Source organism: Salvelinus alpinus, chromosome 11, assembly GCF_045679555.1.
Source record: "Salvelinus alpinus chromosome 11, SLU_Salpinus.1, whole genome shotgun sequence".
Taxonomy (NCBI): Eukaryota; Metazoa; Chordata; class Actinopteri; order Salmoniformes; family Salmonidae; genus Salvelinus; species Salvelinus alpinus.
In genome coordinates this window covers 8,399,619-8,415,660 of record NC_092096.1, presented here as the reverse complement: position 1 = coordinate 8,415,660, position 16,042 = coordinate 8,399,619, and the positions used below count along the sequence as shown (strand labels likewise).

Here is a 16,042-nt window from a genome sequence, read left to right as displayed (position 1 = left end):
CTCCCACCACACGGCGCTCCCTCCCACCACACGGTGCTCCCTCCCACTACACGGCGCTCCCTCCCACTACACGGCGCTCCCTCCCACTACACGGCGCTCCCTCCCACCTACACGGCGCTCCCTCCCACTACACGGCGCTCCCTCCCACCTACACGGCGCCCCCCCCACTACACGGCGCTCCCTCCCACTACACGGCGCTCCCTCCCACTACACGGCGCTCCCTCCCACCTACACGGCGCTCCCTCCCACCTACACGGCGCTCCCTCCCACTACACGGCGCTCCCTCCCTCCCACCTACACGGGGCTCCCTCCCTCCCACCTACACGGGGCTCCCTCCCACCTACACGGGGCTCCCTCCCACTACACGGGGCTCCCTCCCACCTACACGGCGCTCCCTCCCACCTACACGGTGCTCCCTCCCACTACACGGTGCTCCCTCCCTCCCACTACACGGTGCTCCCTCCCTCCCACTACACGGTGCTCCCTCCCTCCCACCTACACGGTGCTCCCTCCCTCCCACTACACGGTGCTCCCTCCCTCCCACCACACGGCGCTCCCTCCCACTACACGGCGCTCCCTCCCACTACACGGCGCTCCCTCCCACTACACGGGGCTCCCTCCCACCTACACGGGGCTCCCTCCCACCTACACGGCGCTCCCTCCCACTACACGGCGCTCCCTCCCACTACACGGCGCTCCCTCCCACTACACGGCGCTCCCTCCCACTACACGGTGCTCCCTCCCACTGACATTAAGGTTGCTAGGTAGCTAGGCACACACTGTCCTTCGCCCCTGCCCGCGGAGCACTGCTTTCCCCCAGTTATTTTAACATTACGGCGAGGGTAATCACTACCCGGTAGGGCCACGCAAGAGTCGGGTTGGCGACACTAGCTAGTGACTTCCCAACCCATAAAGTTGATGGGAAAAGGAAACCGCACACAGCTCATACGTAAAGCTTATTAAAGAGCAGTGATACTATCAAGAGCAGTGAGCGGTTTCCTTGTTCCTTCATCTTGTTCAACTGTTACCAGGCACCTGCCTAAAAGATTGCTCCCATAAAGTTAACAGCACTGTGGGAAAGCAGTGCTCGGCAGGCGGGGTCGAAGGACCCTGTGTACCGGTGTCCCCTAGTCTAGCTCGTTAGCAGCCTCCTTCGGTGGGGTTTTTTCCCCCGGCGGTTGGCATCCAACGTTGGTGCATTAGCGCCACCTGCTGTGCTGGAGTGTGGGCCAGAGGGGGAGCTAACAGCCTCAATGGCAGTGGGCACAGCATTTTAATAAGTGAGGCGTAGTGGGCGCGTCGTGTAGTAACTGCGGTCTGCAGAGAGACATTATTGATTAGGTTTTGGCGTTGGCGGGTAAGAAGTCGTCTCTCTCACCAGCCACGTTGGCAGGTGGGTCAGGACTTCACAGTGCAAACAATATAAATAGTAAAATATGATCACATTTATAGCTAAATAAAATGCTGCAGTAGCATTCGGTCAAATTAACTTTAAAATTAAAGTCTACTTAAGTCAGACTTTGTCCTTGTATTTCTTGTCTGTTTTACATTTGTTTTGTTCACAAGCTTAGGTTGTTGTTTTCTATGTTTGAGTTTCAAGACAAGGTGCTAGTCAGACTCTCTCAATCTCACTGGCAACCAACATGACGTGGTGGCGTTACTGCGGTAACCTCCCACCCTTAAAGGGGCATCGTATTTTAGTAAAGTCACAAACTATTTCATGAAATTAAGCAACACACCACTGTCTGATTAGTAATATATTTATTGTTTAATGAACTTTAAAGCTGATCTGGGTTTTTTTGTTTGTAATTTTGGCAGAAAATCTGAGTGGCTGGTAGATATTTTGTTTGAAATCTACCTGCCACAGAGACTGGTTGACCAAAAAGTTAGTTTGAGGCTCTGCTAGCAAATACAGTGATATTGTTTATTTTTATTTAATTTAACCTTTTATTTAACTAGGCAAGTCAGTTAAGAATATATTCTTATTTATAATGACGGCCTACCAGAAGACAAAAGGCCCTCCTACGAGGGCTGGGGGTATATTGTAATGTAAAAGACTGAAAGATATATAGATTATATATAGTAGTCTACATGAAACGATGTCTTTTATACTGCCATACATGAGCATTTACCTGAAGAACATTTAATTATCTGTTTTACATTTAAATTAATTAATATATGTTTTAGCACTACATATTGTATTGACAGATGTCTGTTTTACTGAGACTAAAATCTTGACTTTATATTTTTCTGGATTTCAGAACAAGATGGAGAAAGACACCATTCTGAAACTGCTGCTCAACCTTCACGACCACCTGGCTCATATTGCTGGTACGTTTAAGAAAGGAACTTTTCGGTAGCCAGAAGAGGACAGGCAACCTCTCAGAGCCTGGTTCCTCTCTAGGTTTATAATCTCCACCTGGTACAACCAGAAGAGGACAGGCCACCCCTCAGAGCCTGGTTCCTCTCTCTAGGTTTATAACCTCCACCTGGTACAGCCAGAAGAGGACAGGTCACCCCTCAGTCTGGTTCCTCTCTAGGTTTCTTCCTAGATTCCTGCCTTTCTAGGGAGTTTTTCCTAGCCACCGTGCTTCTCCATCTGCATTGCTTGCTGTTTGGGGTTTTAGGCTCGGTTTCTGTAAAGGAATTTGTGACATGGTCTGATGTAAAAAGGGCTTTATAAATACATTTGATTGAGACTCTTCCATCCTACAGCCTTGGTTGTATGCTATGCTTAATTAGTTAGAATGTGGTGTTTTCAAATGAAGACCTCAGGGTGTATACACAGTGTTTAAACCTCTTTCCATGACTGACTGACCAGGTGAAAGCTATGATCACTTATTAAATCCACTTCAATCTGTGTAGATGAAGAGGAGACAGGTTAAATAAGGATTTTGAAGCTTTGAGACATGGATTGTGTATGTGTGCCATTCAGAGGGTGAATGGGTAAGACAGAAGATTTTACGTGCCTTTGAACGGGGTATGGTAGTAGGCGCCAGGCGCACCGGTTTGTGTCAAGAACTGCAACGCTGCTGGGTTTTTCACACTCAACAGTTTTCCTGTGTGTGTCAAGAATGGCAACCACCCAAAGGACGTCCAGCCAACTTGACACAACTGTGGGAAGCATTGGAGTCAACATGGACTTTCGACACCTTGTAGAGTCCATGCCCCAAAGAATTGAGGCTGTTCTGTGGGAAAATGGGGGGGGGGTTTAACTCAGTATTAGGAAGGTGTTCTTAATGTTTGGTCCACTCAGTGGGTGTTGTCTGATGACAAACACCTTTTTTACCTGTAATGACACTAACTGCTCAAGGATAGTTTGAAATCTCAGTGGATTACTGTTGAAATGAGGTCTGTCTCTCTTTGCCCCTCGCCCGTCTGTCTGTCTCCGTCTGTCCGCCCGTCTGTCTGTCTCCGCCCGTCTGTCTGTCTCCGCCCGTCTGTCTGTCTCCGCCCGTCTGTCTGTCTCCGCCCGTCTGTCTGTCTCCGCCCGTCTGTCTGTCTCCGCCCGTCTGTCTGTCTCCGCCCGTCTGTCTGTCTCCGCCCGTCCGTCTGTCCCCGCCCGCCCGTCCGTCTGTCTCCGCCCGTCCGTCTGTCTGTCTGTCTCCGCCCGTCTGTCTCCGTCCGTCTGTCTCCGCCCGTCTAATAACAGGTGGTTTATCTGCAGCTCACGTTAATGTTGTCCCCATCAGGCCAACATGACTGTACAGACCCGGAGCAGCAGCAGGCCAACAGGAGCCTGTCTCTGGAGGAAGCCTCTGACTATCTGGCGCAGCAGAATGAACAGTACCGTGACTGGGTTCTCCTCTCTCTGGAGTGGATCATACGGACAGGGGAGGATGTTGGCATACGGTAAATATTGTTTCTCTTCTCAGCTTCTCTGAAGTGAAGAGCATATCGGGTCGTGGTCATTAGGACACGCAGCAGAAAACAGAGATGGACATTTCATATTGACCAGGTAGTTCCTCCCTGTTTGTCTGTGTTCTTGTGTTTGGTGCCTAACCCTGTTATCAACTCCCCCCCCCCCCCCCCCACCTTTCGCTCCCCTCCCTCTCCTCTATCCCCCCTTCCTTTCACCCCCCCCTCTCTCCTCTCCCCCTGCTCTCTCTCCCTCCTCCCCCTCCTCCCTATCCCCTTCCTTTTGCTCCCCCCCTCCTCCCTCCTCCCCCTCCTCCCTATCCCCTTCCTTTCGCTCCTCTCTCCTCTCTCTCCCTCCTCCCCCTCCTCATCCCCTTCATTTCGCTCCTCCCCCTCTCAATTTCAATTCAAGGGGTTTTATTCAAGTGGTTTTATGTTAACATTGCCAAAGCAAGTGAAGTAAACAATAAAAAAATAACAGTAAACATTACTCTCACAGAAGTTCCTACAGAATAGACATTTCAAATGTCATATGTCTATATACGGTGTTGTAATAATGTGCCTCTCTCTCCTCCACCTCTCCTCTCCCTCTTCTCTCGCCCTCCTCCCCCTCCTCTCTTCTCTCCCTCTCCTCTCCTCTCTTCTCCTCTCTCTTCTCTCCCTCTCCTTTCATCTCGCCCTCTCCTTTCATCTCGCCCTCTCCTTTCATCTCGCCCTCTCCTCCCTCTCCCTCTTCTCTCCCTCTTCTCTCCTCTCCCAGGCTGATCGGGGATAACCCAGAGGAGACAGTAGCGGAGGTGAGTGAGGTGACTCGTCTGGAGTCGACCCACCCCAAGATGTCCTTCTCCTGCCGCTTCAGAAGAGCCTTCTTTACAGTCATCCACAGGGTGCTGCTCATCCTATCAGGTTAGACATGTCTCCTCTTCTTTACAGTCATCCACAGGGTGCTGCTCATCCTAACAGGTTAGACATGTCTCCTCTTCTTTACAGTCATCCACAGGGTGCTGCTCATCCTAACAGGTTAGACATGTCTCCTCTTTACAGTCATCCACAGGGTGCTGCTCATCCTAACAGGTTAGACATGTCTCCTCTTCTTTACAGTCATCCACAGGGTGCTGCTCATCCTAACAGGTTAGACATGTCTCCTCTTCTTTACAGTCATCCACAGGGTGCTGCTCATCCTATCAGGTTAGACATGTCTCCTCTTCTTTACAGTCATCCACAGGGTGCTGCTCATCCTAACAGGTTAGACATGTCTCCTCTTCTTTACAGTCATCCACAGGGTGCTGCTCATCCTAACAGGTTAGACATGTCTCCTCCTCTTCTTTACAGTCATCCACAGGGTGCTGCTCATCCTAACAGGTTAGACATGTCTCCTCCTCTTCTTTACAGTCATCCACAGGGTGCTGCTCATCCTAACAGGTTAGACATGTCTCCTCCTCTTTACAGTCATCCACAGGGTGCTGCTCATCCTAACAGGTTAGACATGTCTCCTCCTCTTCTTTACAGTCATCCACAGGGTGCTGCTCATCCTAACAGGTTAGACATGTCTTCTCTTCTTTACAGTCATCCACAGGGTGCTGCTCATCCTAACAGGTTAGACATGTCTCCTCCTCTTCTTTACAGTCATCCACAGGGTGCTGCTCATCCTAACAGGTTAGACATGTCTCCTCTTCTTTACAGTCATCCACAGGGTGCTGCTCATCCTAACAGGTTAGACATGTCTTCTGTCCTCTTCTTTACAGTCATCCACAGGGTGCTGCTCATCCTAACAGGTTAGACATGTCTCCTCCTCTTTACAGTCATCCACAGGGTGCTGCTCATCCTAACAGGTTAGACATGTCTCCTCTTCTTTACAGTCATCCACAGGGTGCTGCTCATCCTAACAGGTTAGACATGTCTCCTCTTCTTTACAGTCATCCACAGGGTGCTGCTCATCCTAACAGGTTAGACATGTCTCCTCTTCTTTACAGTCATCCACAGGGTGCTGCTCATCCTAACAGGTTAGACATGTCTCCTCTTCTTTACAGTCATCCACAGGGTGCTGCTCATCCTAACAGGTTAGACATGTCTCCTCTTCTTTACAGTCATCCACAGGGTGCTGCTCATCCTAACAGGTTAGACATGTCTCCTCTTCTTTACAGTCATCCACAGGGTGCTGCTCATCCTAACAGGTTAGACATGTCTCCTCTTCTTTACAGTCATCCACAGGGTGCTGCTCATCCTAACAGGTTAGACATGTCTCCTCTTCTTTACAGTCATCCACAGGGTGCTGCTCATCCTAACAGGTTAGACATGTCTCCTCTTCTTTACAGTCATCCACAGGGTGCTGCTCATCCTAACAGGTTAGACATGTCTTCTGTCCTCTTCTTTACAGTCATCCACAGGGTGCTGCTCATCCTAACAGGTTAGACATGTCTTCTCTTCTTTACAGTCATCCACAGGGTGCTGCTCATCCTAACAGGTTAGACATGTCTTCTCTTCTTTACAGTCATCCACAGGGTGCTGCTCATCCTAACAGGTTAGACATGTCTTCTCTTCTTTACAGTCATCCACAGGGTGCTGCTCATCCTAACAGGTTAGACATGTCTCCTCTTCTTTACAGTCATCCACAGGGTGCTGCTCATCCTAACAGGTTAGACATGTCTTCTCTTCTTTACAGTCATCCACAGGGTGCTGCTCATCCTAACAGGTTAGACATGTCTCCTCTTCTTTACAGTCATCCACAGGGTGCTGCTCATCCTAACAGGTTAGACATGTCTCCTCTTCTTTACAGTCATCCACAGGGTGCTGCTCATCCTAACAGGTTAGACATGTCTTCTGTCCTCTTCTTTACAGTCATCCACAGGGTGCTGCTCATCCTAACAGGTTAGACATGTCTCCTCTTCTTTACAGTCATCCACAGGGTGCTGCTCATCCTAACAGGTTAGACATGTCTCCTCTTCTTTACAGTCATCCACAGGGTGCTGCTCATCCTAACAGGTTAGACATGTCTTCTTTACAGTCATCCACAGGGTGCTGCTCATCCTAACAGGTTAGACATGTCTCCTCCTCTTTACAGTCATCCACAGGGTGCTGCTCATCCTAACAGGTTAGACATGTCTCCTCTTCTTTACAGTCATCCACAGGGTGCTGCTCATCCTAACAGGTTAGACATGTCTTCTGTCCTCTTCTTTACAGTCATCCACAGGGTGCTGCTCATCCTAACAGGTTAGACATGTCTCCTCCTCTTTACAGTCATCCACAGGGTGCTGCTCATCCTAACAGGTTAGACATGTCTCCTCCTCTTCTTTACAGTCATCCACAGGGTGCTGCTCATCCTAACAGGTTAGACATGTCTCCTCTTCTTTACAGTCATCCACAGGGTGCTGCTCATCCTAACAGGTTAGACATGTCTTCTGTCCTCTTCTTTACAGTCATCCACAGGGTGCTGCTCATCCTAACAGGTTAGACATGTCTCCTCCTCTTTACAGTCATCCACAGGGTGCTGCTCATCCTAACAGGTTAGACATGTCTCCTCCTCTTTACAGTCATCCACAGGGTGCTGCTCATCCTAACAGGTTAGACATGTCTTCTCTTCTTTACAGTCATCCACAGGGTGCTGCTCATCCTAACAGGTTAGACATGTCTCCTCTTCTTTACAGTCATCCACAGGGTGCTGCTCATCCTAACAGGTTAGACATGTCTCCTCCTCTTTACAGTCATCCACAGGGTGCTGCTCATCCTAACAGGTTAGACATGTCTCCTCTTCTTTACAGTCATCCACAGGGTGCTGCTCATCCTAACAGGTTAGACATGTCTCCTCTTCTTTACAGTCATCCACAGGGTGCTGCTCATCCTAACAGGTTAGACATGTCTCCTCCTCTTTACAGTCATCCACAGGGTGCTGCTCATCCTAACAGGTTAGACATGTCTCCTCTTCTTTACAGTCATCCACAGGGTGCTGCTCATCCTAACAGGTTAGACATGTCTCCTCTTCTTTACAGTCATCCACAGGGTGCTGCTCATCCTAACAGGTTAGACATGTCTCCTCCTCTTTACAGTCATCCACAGGGTGCTGCTCATCCTAACAGGTTAGACATGTCTCCTCTTCTTTACAGTCATCCACAGGGTGCTGCTCATCCTAACAGGTTAGACATGTCTCCTCTTCTTTACAGTCATCCACAGGGTGCTGCTCATCCTAACAGGTTAGACATGTCTCCTCCTCTTTACAGTCATCCACAGGGTGCTGCTCATCCTAACAGGTTAGACATGTCTCCTCTTCTTTACAGTCATCCACAGGGTGCTGCTCATCCTAACAGGTTAGACATGTCTCCTCCTCTTCTTTACAGTCATCCACAGGGTGCTGCTCATCCTAACAGGTTAGACATGTCTCCTCCTCTTCTTTACAGTCATCCACAGGGTGCTGCTCATCCTAATAGGTTAGACATGTCTCCTCTTCTTTACAGTCATCCACAGGGTGCTGCTCATCCTAACAGGTTAGACATGTCTTCTGTCCTCTTCTTTACAGTCATCCACAGGGTGCTGCTCATCCTAACAGGTTAGACATGTCTTCTGTCCTCTTCTTTACAGTCATCCACAGGGTGCTGCTCATCCTAACAGGTTAGACATGTCTCCTCTTCTTTACAGTCATCCACAGGGTGCTGCTCATCCTAACAGGTTAGACATGTCTCCTCTTCTTTACAGTCATCCACAGGGTGCTGCTCATCCTAACAGGTTAGACATGTCTCCTCTTCTTTACAGTCATCCACAGGGTGCTGCTCATCCTAACAGGTTAGACATGTCTCCTCTTCTTTACAGTCATCCACAGGGTGCTGCTCATCCTAACAGGTTAGACATGTCTTCTGTCCTCTTCTTTACAGTCATCCACAGGGTGCTGCTCATCCTAACAGGTTAGACATGTCTCCTCTTCTTTACAGTCATCCACAGGGTGCTGCTCATCCTAACAGGTTAGACATGTCTTCTGTCCTCTTCTTTACAGTCATCCACAGGGTGCTGCTCATCCTAACAGGTTAGACATGTCTTCTGTCCTCCTCTTTACAGTCATCCACAGGGTGCTGCTCATCCTAACAGGTTAGACATGTCTCCTCTTCTTTACAGTCATCCACAGGGTGCTGCTCATCCTAACAGGTTAGACATGTCTCCTCTTCTTTACAGTCATCCACAGGGTGCTGCTCATCCTAACAGGTTAGACATGTCTCCTCTTCTTTACAGTCATCCACAGGGTGCTGCTCATCCTAACAGGTTAGACATGTCTCCTCTTCTTTACAGTCATCCACAGGGTGCTGCTCATCCTAACAGGTTAGACATGTCTTCTGTCCTCCTCTTTACAGTCATCCACAGGGTGCTGCTCATCCTAACAGGTTAGACATGTCTCCTCTTCTTTACAGTCATCCACAGGGTGCTGCTCATCCTAACAGGTTAGACATGTCTTCTGTCCTCTTCTTTACAGTCATCCACAGGGTGCTGCTCATCCTAACAGGTTAGACATGTCTTCTGTCCTCCTCTTTACAGTCATCCACAGGGTGCTGCTCATCCTAACAGGTTAGACATGTCTTCCACTCTAGGAATCAACTAGAAAGGGGACTTGTTGAAAGTAAAGATCTGGTGTATTTGAGGCATCAGGTAGCCTAGTGGTTAGAGTGTAGGGGCGGTAGGTAGTCTAGTTGTTAGAGTGTAGGGGCGGCAGGTAGCCTAGTGGTTAGAGTGTAGGGGCGGCAGGTAGCCTAGTGGTTAGAGTGTAGGGGCGGCAGGTAGCCTAGTGGTTAGAGTGTAGGGGCGGCAGGTAGCCTAGTGGTTAGAGTGTAGGGGCGGCAGGTAGCCTAGTGGTTAGAGTGTAGGGGCGGCAGGTAGCCTAGTGGTTAGAGTGTAGGGGCGGTAGGTAGTCTAGTTGTTAGAGCGTTGGGCCAGTAACTGAAAGGTTGCTAGATCGAATCCCCGAGCTGACATGGTAAAAATCTGTCGTTCTGCCCCTGAACAAGGCAGTTAACCCACTGTTCCTAGGCCGTCATAGAAAATAAGAATTTGTTCTTCACTGACTTGCCTAAAAATAATGTATTCAGTTTTTTTAATGACAACCAGATAATCTCTTCCTGTAAGTATTCGTCTCTCTAGTGATTGGTCTGGTGTGGGGTGTATTCTACTATATGAAGTATCTAATCTAACCCTCTCTCTCTCTAGTGATTGGTCTGGTGTGAGGTGTATTCTACTATATGAAGTATCTAATCTAACCTTCTCTCTCTCTAGTGTTTGGTCTGGTGTGAGGTGTATTCTACTATATGAAGTATCTAATCTAACCTCTCTCTCTCTAGTGTTTGGTCTGGTGTGAGGTGTATTCTACTATATGAAGTATCTAATCTAACCCTCTCTCTCTCTAGTGATTGGTCTGGTGTGGGGTGTATTCTACTATATGAAGTATCTAATCTAACCTCTCTCTCTAGTGATTGGTCTGGTGTGGGGTGTATTGTACTATATGAAGTATCTAATCTAACCCTCTCTCTCTCTAGTGATTGGTCTGGTGTGAGGTGTATTCTACTATATGAAGTATCTAATCTAACCTCTCTCTTTCTCTAGTGATTGGTCTGGTGTGAGGTGTATTCTACTATATGAAGTATCTAATCTAACCTCTCTCTCTCTAGTGATTGGTCTGGTGTGAGGTGTATTCTACTATATGAAGTATCTAATCTAACCTTCTCTCTCCAGTGATTGGTCTGGTGTGAGGTGTATTCTACTATATGAAGTATCTAATCTAACCTTCTCTCTCTCTAGTGTTTGGTCTGGTGTGAGGTGTATTCTACTATATGAAGTATCTAATCTAACCTCTCTCTCTCTAGTGTTTGGTCTGGTGTGAGGTGTATTCTACTATATGAAGTATCTAATCTAACCTCTCTCTCTCTAGTGATTGGTCTGGTGTGAGGTGTATTCTACTATATGAAGTATCTAATCTAACCTCTCTCTCTCTAGTGTTTGGTCTGGTGTGAGGTGTATTCTACTATATGAAGTATCTAATCTAACCTCTCTCTCTCTAGTGATTGGTCTGGTGTGAGGTGTATTCTACTATATGAAGTATCTAATCTAACCTCTCTCTCTCTAGTGATTGGTCTGGTGTGAGGTGTATTCTACTATATGAAGTATCTAATCTAACCTCTCTCTCTCTAGTGTTTGGTCTGGTGTGGGGTGTATTCTACTATATGAAGTATCTAATCTAACCTCTCTCTCTATAGTGATTGGTCTGGTGTGAGGTGTATTCTACTATATGAAGTATCTAATCTAACCTCTCTCTCTCTAGTGATTGGTCTGGTGTGAGGTGTATTCTACTATATGAAGTATCTAATCTAACCTCTCTCTCTCTAGTGATTGGTCTGGTGTGAGGTGTATTCTACTATATGAAGTATCTAATCTAACCTCTCTCTCTCTAGTGTTTGGTCTGGTGTGAGGTGTATTCTACTATATGAAGTATCTAATCTAACCTCTCTCTCTCTAGTGATTGGTCTGGTGTGAGGTGTATTCTACTATATGAAGTATCTAATCTAACCTTCTCTCTCTCTAGTGATTGGTCTGGTGTGAGGTGTATTCTACTATATGAAGTATCCAATCTAACCTTCTCTCTCTCTAGTGATTGGTCTGGTGTGAGGTGTATTCTACTATATGAAGTATCTAATCTAACCTCTCTCTCTAGTGATTGGTCTGGTGTGAGGTGTATTCTACTATATGAAGTATCTAATCTAACCTCTCTCTCTCTAGTGATTGGTCTGGTGTGGGGTGTATTCTACTATATGAAGTATCTAATCTAACCTTCTCTCTCTCTAGTGATTGGTCTGGTGTGGGGTGTATTCTACTATATGAAGTATCTAATCTAACCTCTCTCTCTAGTGATTGGTCTGGTGTGGGGTGTATTCTACTATATGAAGTATCTAATCTAACCTTCTCTCTCCAGTGATTGGTCTGGTGTGAGGTGTATTCTACTATATGAAGTATCTAATCTAACCTTCTCTCTCCAGTGATTGGTCTGGTGTGAGGTGTATTCTACTATATGAAGTATCTAATCTAACCTTCTCTCTCTCTAGTGATTGGTCTGGTGTGAGGTGTATTCTACTATATGAAGTATCTAATCTAACCTTTCTCTCTAGTGACTGGTCTGGTGTGGGGTGTATTCTACTATATGAAGTATCTAATCTAACCTTCTCTCTCTAGTGTTTGGTCTGGTGTGAGGTGTATTCTACTATATGAAGTATCTAATCTAACCTTTCTCTCTAGTGATTGGTCTGGTGTGGGGTGTATTCTACTATATGAAGTATCTAATCTAACCTTCTCTCTCTAGTGTTTGGTTTGGTGTGAGGTGTATTCTACTATATGAAGTATCTAATCTAACCTTTTCTCTCTAGTGATTGGTCTGGTGTGGGGTGTATTCTACTATATGAAGTATCGTTGGAGGAGAGAGGAAGAGGAGACCAGGCAGATGTATGACATGGTGGAGAGAATCATAGGTGCTCTGAGGATCCACAACGCGTCGTGTCAGGAGAACAATGACCTCCAGCCCTACCTGCCCATCCCTCACGTCAGAGACTCCCTGGTCCAACCCCAGGACAGGTCAGTACTAACCTCCTACCTGCCCATCCCTCACGTCAGAGACTCCCTGGTCCAACCCCAGGACAGGTCAGTACTAACCTCCTACCTGCCCATCCCTCACGTCAGAGACTCCCTGGTCCAACCCCAGGACAGGTCAGTACTAACCTCCTACCTGCCCATCCCTCACGTCAGAGACTCCCTGGTCCAACCCCAGGACAGGTCAGTACTAACCTCCTACCTGCCCATCCCTCACGTCAGAGACTCCCTGGTCCAACCCCAGGACAGGTCAGTACTAACCTCCTACCTGCCCATCCCTCACGTCAGAGACTCCCTGGTCCAACCCCCGGACAGGTCAGTACTAACCTCTATACCTGCCCATCCCTCACGTCAGAGACTTCCTGGTCCAACCCCAGGACAGGTCAGTACTAACCTCCTACCTGCCCATCCCTCACGTCAGAGACTCCCTGGTCCAACCCCAGGACAGGTCAGTACTAACCTCCTACCTGCCCATCCCTCACGTCAGAGACTTCCTGGTCCAACCCCAGGACAGGTCAGTACTAACCTCCTACCTGCCCATCCCTCACGTCAGAGACTCCCTGGTCCAACCCCGGGACAGGTCAGTACTAACCTCCTACCTGCCCATCCCTCACGTCAGAGACTCCCTGGTCCAACCCCGGGACAGGTCAGTACTAACCTCCTACCTGCCCATCCCTCACGTCAGAGACTCCCTGGTCCAACCCCGGGACAGGTCAGTACTAGGGCCCTATAAAATCTGCGTTGTGGAGAAGTTGGACGGAATCATGGAATCCAGACATTAAAACGGAATTCAACAATATTCAAAAATCGATTGATCTTTAGTAGGGAATCAACTAAATGTATCGAACTCAGTAGGGAATCAACTAAATGTATTGAACTCAGTAGAAAATGCATACATTTGCCCAAGTTTATCACAAGACATGAACAAAATGCATCAATGTTTACGTGCACACTAATAATTCCATATTAAACTGATTTTATGGCAGTAATAATTCCATATTAAACTGATTTTATGGCAGTACCGAGTATGGCAACAGTGATGTAAACACCTAACTCTGCTTATCGTAATCGGCGTAAGATCAAAACTTATCCTATCTGTCCGGGTAAGCCTACGCAGATTTTTAAACCAACTGGTTTTCTGAGCAATCTTTCAAATGATCAGGACATTTCATCGGCGTTCCAGCGGTGTATTTGATGTGATCATATGCCAAGCAGCGTTACGACAAGCCTCTCTCTTACGAGCGAGTGGAGCGAATTAGGAACAACTGAACGTATGCATGTTAGAAATAGGTTTCACATACCAAACTTTGTGTCCGAACTCAGTGTTAAAAAAAAATAACATGGTCACTGCGGTAGAACGACAATTCTGATTTGGTTCTGCATTTTTTAAAGTCCCCATCAGGAAGCCTGATTTTCAGATGTGTCCATGGAAACAGGATTATTAAGGAAATCGTCCTTCTGGCAAAGCATGTGAACGTTTTTAAACTATTATATTAACCTGACTATGCACAATACTTGTATTGTGTGCGTGTAACCGTACTCAGTGACGTTTTGTATTTTCAGGCAACGGCACAGGAAGGACCCTGTCTGTGTGTGCGCGTGTTTGTCTACCACTAAGTGTAGCCGTTAGCGATGATGCTAATAATGACAACAGTCTTCTGGTAGATGGAAAGGCTTTCACAAAAAAAATTCTCAATTAAAATGTTAACTACAAAGTAGCCTATTGCCTTCCTGGCAGAATGACATCATCATTTATTAGCATCAGTCCAGTGGCCATTTTGTTTTGCAAACTGTGCCGTCACATGAGAGCGCTACACAAACATCGCTGACCAAACGATGTTCTCTGGCTGGTTCACAGGTGAATTAAAGGGTAACTACACCAAAATATCTACATTTCCCAGACTTCAAAAATGGACTCCTGATGTGATTTTTTAAAGCACTGTTTTGGACTTAGAACATCCAATATTGTTGTTTTTCTATAAATATAAATAGTGTGATCTTAGAACACTGGGAAAACTAAACCGAACAAAATGGAATTTGGGGAAGGAAACAAAATGGAATTTGGAAGGAAACACAAGTTTACAGATTTTATAGGCCCCTACAGTACAGAACCACCCTCAACTTCCAACAGAACTATCACCACACTTCATTGTTTGTGTCGATTAGCTAAGTGGTTACAGAAATGGACATGGCTTCTTGAAGTCTCTAAACTGTATGGATCTCACAGACTTTAAGAAGCCGTGGCCATTTAAACTGTATGGATCTCAGACTTAAAATGGCCACGGCTTCTAAAACTAAACTACTTTGTTGTGTTTAGGGCAGATTCTGTTGTTTAGCCCCCCGAGGAGCAATGTCAGAGAGACAAGCTATGTTAGTTTCTATTCTACCATTCAGAGAGACCAGCTATGTTAGTTTCTATTCTACCATTTAGAGAGACCAGCTATGTTAGTTTCTATTCTACCATTCAGAGAGACCAGCTATGTTAGTTTCTATTCTACCATTTAGAGAGACCAGCTATGTTAGTTTCTATTCTACCATTTAGAGAGACTAGCTATGTTAGTTTCTATTCAGAGGGACCAGCTATGTTAGTTTCTATTCTACCATTCAGAGAGACCAGCTATGTTAGTTTCTATTCTACCATTCAGAGAGACCAGCTATGTTAGTTTCTATTCTACCATTCAGAGAGACCAGCTATGTTAGTTTCTATTCTACCATTCAGAGAGACCAGCTATGTTAGTTTCTATTCTACCATCCAGAGAGACCAGCTATGTTAGTTTATATTCTACCATTCAGAGAGACCAGCTATGTTAGTTTCTATTCTACCATTCAGAGAGACCAGCTATGTTAGTTTCTATTCAGAGAGACCAGCTATGTTAGTTTCTATTCTACCATTCAGAGAGACCAGCTATGTTAGTTTCTATTCAGAGAGACCAGCTATGTTAGTTTCTATTCTACCATTCAGAGAGACCAGCTATGTTAGTTTCTATTCTACCATTTAGAGAGACCAGCTATGTTAGTTTCTATTCTACCATTTAGAGAGACCCGCTATGTTAGTTTCTATTCTACCATTCAGAGAGACCAGCTATGTTAGTTTATATTCTACCATTTAGAGAGACCCGCTATGTTAGTTTCTATTCTACCATTCAGAGAGACCAGCTATGTTAGTTTCTATTCTACCATTCAGAGAGACCAGCTATGTTAGTTTCTATTCTACCATTCAGAGAGACCAGCTATGTTAGTTTCTATTCTACCATTCAGAGAGACAAGACAGTCATAACAACGGTTTGTTTCCATTCTACCATTCAGAGAGACAAGACAGTCATAACAACTGTTAGTTTCTATTCTACCATTCAGAGAGACCAGCTATGTTAGTTTCTATTCTACCATTCAGAGAGACCAGCTATGTTAGTTTATATTCTACCATTCAGAGAGACCAGCTATGTTAGTTTCTATTCTACCATTCAGAGAGACCAGCTATGTTAGTTTCTATTCAGAGAGACCAGCTATGTTAGTTTCTATTCTACCATTCAGAGAGACCAGCTATGTTAGTTTCTATTCAGAGAGACCAGCTATGTTAGTT

General features: G+C 46.3%; 1 protein-coding gene across 1 annotated transcript in view; it reads left to right on the top strand.

Moving 5' to 3' along the window:
* Positions 1 to 16,042, top strand: part of lemd3 (LEM domain containing 3) — a 35,964-nt gene that overhangs the window by 7,756 nt on the left and 12,166 nt on the right. The window contains exons 3-6 of the mRNA XM_071331654.1: positions 2,262 to 2,331; positions 3,693 to 3,852; positions 4,619 to 4,764; positions 12,243 to 12,447. Of these exons, the coding sequence (XP_071187755.1) occupies positions 2,262 to 2,331; positions 3,693 to 3,852; positions 4,619 to 4,764; positions 12,243 to 12,447 (581 nt within the window). The remainder of the gene's footprint in view (positions 1 to 2,261; positions 2,332 to 3,692; positions 3,853 to 4,618; positions 4,765 to 12,242; positions 12,448 to 16,042) is intronic.